The sequence below is a fragment of the Hippichthys cyanospilos genome, chromosome 21 (genome assembly GCF_059441005.1).
Source record: "Hippichthys cyanospilos isolate Australia breed blue-spotted pipefish chromosome 21, RoL_Hcya_1.0, whole genome shotgun sequence".
Classification (NCBI taxonomy): domain Eukaryota; kingdom Metazoa; phylum Chordata; class Actinopteri; order Syngnathiformes; family Syngnathidae; genus Hippichthys; species Hippichthys cyanospilos.
Window position 1 is genome coordinate 8,278,937 of NC_142389.1, and position 5,102 is coordinate 8,284,038.

General features: G+C 41.9%; 1 protein-coding gene across 1 annotated transcript; it reads right to left on the reverse strand.

Moving 5' to 3' along the window:
* Positions 1-319: 319 nt before the first annotated feature.
* twist1a (twist family bHLH transcription factor 1a) lies at positions 320-2,752 on the reverse strand. The gene is made up of 2 exons (XM_088404942.1): positions 2,124-2,752; positions 320-807 (listed from the first exon to the last, which is right to left on the reverse strand). Exon 1 carries the CDS (start codon positions 2,701-2,703, stop codon positions 2,152-2,154), a length of 552 nt encoding a protein of 183 aa, XP_088261068.1. The 5' UTR covers positions 2,704-2,752; the 3' UTR covers positions 320-807; positions 2,124-2,151.
* Between the last annotated feature and the right edge of the window lie 2,350 nt (positions 2,753-5,102).

Here is a 5,102-nt window from a genome sequence, read left to right on the forward strand (position 1 = left end):
GAATATCACGCATGCTTCCCACACTTCCAAAGCCATTCCGTTCAAACAGCCCTCCGACTAATTACCCCGCTCCCAGATCCCAGAGTGCAAGAAATAACTGCGGCGTAATCCAAAGGTATGAGATGTTTTCTTTCACCCCCTCCGCAGTGGCTTGAGGATTCGGCTACAACAAAAGTAAATAAACACTCTTGATTAACTGCGTAGAAAAGGCCAAAGCCAACGGAAATGACTTTGTTGCTATACTCTCAGGTATGTTTCAGCGGCGTGCAACACACTTGATAGTTTTGGGCATCAAAGGTTTATTATTGTTGGGGCAACAACTAAATGAATATTTCCCAGAGAGTTACGTTCATTCGTTTATTACCAAATATTTACAACGTACAGAATGTGCAGACGGAGCCATTCAGCATTCCGTGATACCCCAAAATAAATAATTTGTATTTAATTGGGGCAAACGGATTTCTCACCAGTAAAAAAAATAAATACAAATATTCCATTTGCTGTGAAATTTTGTCACAAGGAATGTAAAAGGAATTGTGTTGTTTCTCTCTCATTTCAAAACAGAGCGAGTTCCTCAGCTCATTTTGTTTTTACAACATTCATATAGTCGCAGTGGTCTCGCTTCATATCCGTCTTGTCCTATAAGTGCTCCCTTGCAAACATAACAGTCCCTGCAACGGGAAATATCGCACATCCCGCTCTCGGAGGAGGAATGAAGCTCGGCAGCTGGGCCTCAGCTACACTTTTCCATGGTTCAGTCTTGTCAGGAGAGTTGGACCGAGCCACTAGTTCTTCAATGTTGATGATCTGTCAAAGAAATATTGCTGTCATTAGAAAGGGGGAAAAAAAAAAAAATCTCAATGACTTGGCAATGACAAACTAATACGTGTTTATACATAAATGCATGCACACTATGGAACAGTTGGGTGATAAATAACGTAATTAGAGGTAAAAAAAAAAAAAAAGAAAAAAAAACCTGGATTGTCTTGTATAAAACAACCCAGAAAGTTGTGTCAGAGTCAGATATTTGCTCCGGTCTTCTTTTATTCATAATCTGGTTATTTTGGATTTCTTAATTTCAAAAGGAGATTGAAAAATTAAGTGCAATGCCCTATCAGGGGTGTGCAATCTTTTGTGCTTAAGGGCCACATTTGTGTTCCATCCAGGTCATCAGTACATTGGAAAACTTTTAAATTCATTTACTCTGAAAAATAAGCCAATGGTGGGTTAAAACAAAACCGACCTGATAGTTGTATCAATTTGAACCAAACCTCTGGGGATTGTTTTAAACAAAACATCCCAATTTGTTAAGTTGTCCTTTACGAACTGACCCACTATTTGAGATTGTCTTGCGCAAAACAATACAAAAATTTGGGCTGTACTGACCCAAACAGCGGGTCAGTCTTTTTTGGATCTATAATTAGGTTATTTTTAACCCAACTGCTTTTAGTGTGTAGGCCTACATCATATATATTTTTAACCAATAGGTGAAAATTGTGCAACATATTTCCATGATACTTTTTGGTGTATATTAAAAGTGAGAAAAAAATATTAATATATTTCGTTATAATAAAAATTAGCTTATTTTGAAGTTGTAAGACGCATTTAAAGTGAATTAACTTGTTCACTGCCATTGACGACTATAGACTCAAGGATCCATTTTAACTGGGCTGGACGTTAACGAGTTAATTTATTCTAGTCCAGCCCTGTCCAGTCAAATGGCTCTCAGAAGTGGCAATGAATGAGTTAAACATTACTTTCAAACAATTTAGATAGATAGATAGATAGATAGATAGATAGATAGATAGATAGATAGATAGATAGATAGATAGATAGATAGATAGATAGATAGATAGATAGATAGATAGATAGATAGATAGATAGATAGAGATGATTCCTGATCATTTCAATTCCCAATGGGCCAGATCAAAAAATGGAGGGGTCCGAATGTGGCCCCGCGCCTCAATTTGCCCACCGTGTTTCAGATTTCATGCACTCAAACGGGACCTTAATCCCAACTAACGGTATAGAAGGAAAAAAAACGAGGAGGCTATTTCCAACATGAAAGGTCCAATTGTGGACATAGATTGCGGGCTACACGCCAGGCTGTGCGTCATGTTTACCTCGCTGTCCCATCCAGCGCGTCCCCACTTAGTGGCTTGAGGTCGACACGGAGCAGGCGTCCCCCATCCTCCACACGGAGAAAGCGTAGCTGAGACGTTCGTGCGCCACGTAGCTGCAGCTGGACCCCCGCGCGTCCAACTCGTCGCTCTGCAGAACTTGACACAGGAAGTCGATATAACGGGCGGCCAGTTTGAGCGTCTGTATTTTGCTGAGCTTGTCCGACGGCAGCGTGGGGATGATTTTGCGGAGCGACGTGAAAGCCTCGTTGAGCGATTGCGTGCGTTGGCGCTCGCGGATGTTGGCCATGACGCGCTGGTTCTGCAGGTCGTCGATGGAGCGAGCCGGGCTGCTGCTGCTGGCCTCGCTGCTTTCGCTTGCCACGCTGCCGCCGCGATCACAACTTTTTCTGCATCTCTTCTTGGGGATTTCCACGTCCACGTCCACCTCCGCGTCCAGTTGGTCTGCGCTCCTGCGCGCCGTCGCGCGCCGCTTCCTGGCGCCCCTCCTCGGTAGCTGCCGCTCCGTCTCCTCCTCGCTGTTCCCCGCACTGTCCATCGGGGAGGAGTCGTCTTCCCGCATTCTCCAAAAGTCTTTCGAGATGCTCTATAACCTCTTAATTCCGGTCCGCAAAGCCCACGTGTGACCCCCCCGCCCCCCCAAAAAATCGGACTGATTTGAAAGCAAATGTGGTGCACCGTGGGTAGAGTGAGAGGTGTTTCCGACTCTCTTATAGCGGGGAACGAGATGGAGGATTTTTGGGGAGCGCTGTGATTGGGTAGGAAGAGGTGTAACATAATACCACTGCAGGAATAACTTGTGGTAATATCAGAGGAAGAGTTAAAAAAAAAGGGGGGGGGGGGGGTGTTTTTGTAACTTTGTGCACAAGATATTTTGGTGGGCGTTTTCAAATGGGGCATTTCTAAACTAAATATGTGGGCAGAGGCTCTTTATAGTCATTTTCTTGGGACTATTTTGTCCCACTTAAAATAGTTTATGTTGTTAGTTGACATGCATTACATAAATTAAAAAAAAAAAGTTTAGAAACACCCTCTTGCTCAATGTTATTCATTATTTAAAATAAATTCTGAATTGTAGAATAGTACACTCACAAAACAAAAAAACATCTATTTTTTTTTAGTCAGCTTTATGATATGAATGATACTTTGTGACCTGGAATGAATTTCAGGTCACACTTGTGTATTTTCAAGAGTTGGCTAGAATGTTTTAACCTCTTAAAAGATCATACAAATTGAAAGTGTTTTTAAAGGTATTGTAGATAAAATTCATCAGCCGGTGTGTCACAGAAGTATCACAAGATCATGTCTCAACTCTCAAATGTCTTTCAAGACTAAATAGATACTGTAAGTAAATAAAAGGATGGATATACTGTATACACATATGCAAATCTACCACTGCAAATACATATATGTACATATAGTACACGTCTACATACATAAATGTATTGTATATGCATACATACATATATACAGACATAAATGGTGTGGTTCTCAAGCAATGGCAGGGCACAGTGATACAAATGACCATTCATGTTCACAAACTCACCTAAGGGCAATTTGGAGTGTCCAATACACACACACACACACACACACACACACACACACACACAAAGGCCTACGTAAAATCACTGTATGTTCAATATAATTCTAACTATTCCATTATTGCCATTACCCTTAGTGAGACGAGATGACACCCAACCCCAGTTACCAAATATGGTTCCATCATGTCTGCGTAGATATATGGCACAATTTACAGCACCCTGATGACTGCATTCTAACTCATGATGCCCTTGACATGGTTCTCAACGTAGCCGTGTAAGTCCTGCAAGTGTCAAGAGTAGAAACCAGGAAACTATGAACGGAGCAATGTGTACTGGAACTGTCAGAAAAAGGGGTGCTGGGGTCCTTCAAAGTTCAATAAATGTATACTCCAACCTATCTTCCATATGCTTAATGATTGCAACCTAACTGGGAAAAAAAAGCAGTGAATGGAAGTAATGAAGTACACATACAATTACAAAGACTTGATTTTTGAACGTGAGTATTTAGTTCTCACGATTGGGAAGCAACAGTGTAATTTTCTTAAATAATCCATCTATTTTTTGTAAAGTACAAACCAGCCGTGCTTTTTTTGTACTTAACTAGGCTACATTTCAGTATGTACAATTTTAAAAACGTTTTTCTTATTTAAATGAGTCGAACTTGGACTTCTACCTTAACCTGTCAACTTTTACACTGTATGTGTACTTAAGTCACAGAGTAGCCTATAGGAGTTACTTTTGCCCTCACTGTAAAATAATTGAAAAAAAAATAAACGCAGGACAGTATAGTTAGTACAGGCTACGGTCAGCGGTGCATTTGAGGACACATAGTGAAAATGGTGCCACTTTTTCTACATTGGGTCAAACCTTATAAGAAATTATAGCACAGTAACGACTCTTCCAGTCTAGACACAGAGATGTGAACAGTGGTGACGGCAAAAAATAAACCCAGTGAAACACAGGAGGTTGCGAACAGCGGGGGGCCTGGGCTCGCTCGTAACCAGACCGACGTGTTTATTTTCCCATCAGCGGCCCCGCGTTGAGGTATGCGCTTAAATGGGTCTGACCCCCGCGGGGACGTCGACACCGCGACTCAGGTTTAAAAGACGCCCCGTCCCGGGGAGCTATCGGGGCGGACCCGTACTCGCAGCGGGGTCGCCAAAGAGGTGTGCGACCGCGGCGTAAAGCAAACACAGGAGGTGATGAAGAGGGCCAAACTCGACAATTTTTTTCTTTAAGGGGGGAAAAAAATAGACTAATGAAGAAACAAGAGCTCGCAAAGTCTGGATTTGGCGGCTTGTGATGAGAAGTCTTAATGAGATTTCCTCATAGTGGGAATTCCAACTCTGCATCAGCCAATTTGCACTTCAGTGTCAAAGATAATATTCAACCTCGATTTGTGATGCAAATGTCCATTTGT

Bases quoted from the DNA above. Each gene is read 5' to 3' on its own strand.
- twist1a (XM_088404942.1), bottom strand. From the start codon at position 2,703: ATGCGGGAAGACGACTCCTCCCCGATGGACAGTGCGGGGAACAGCGAG.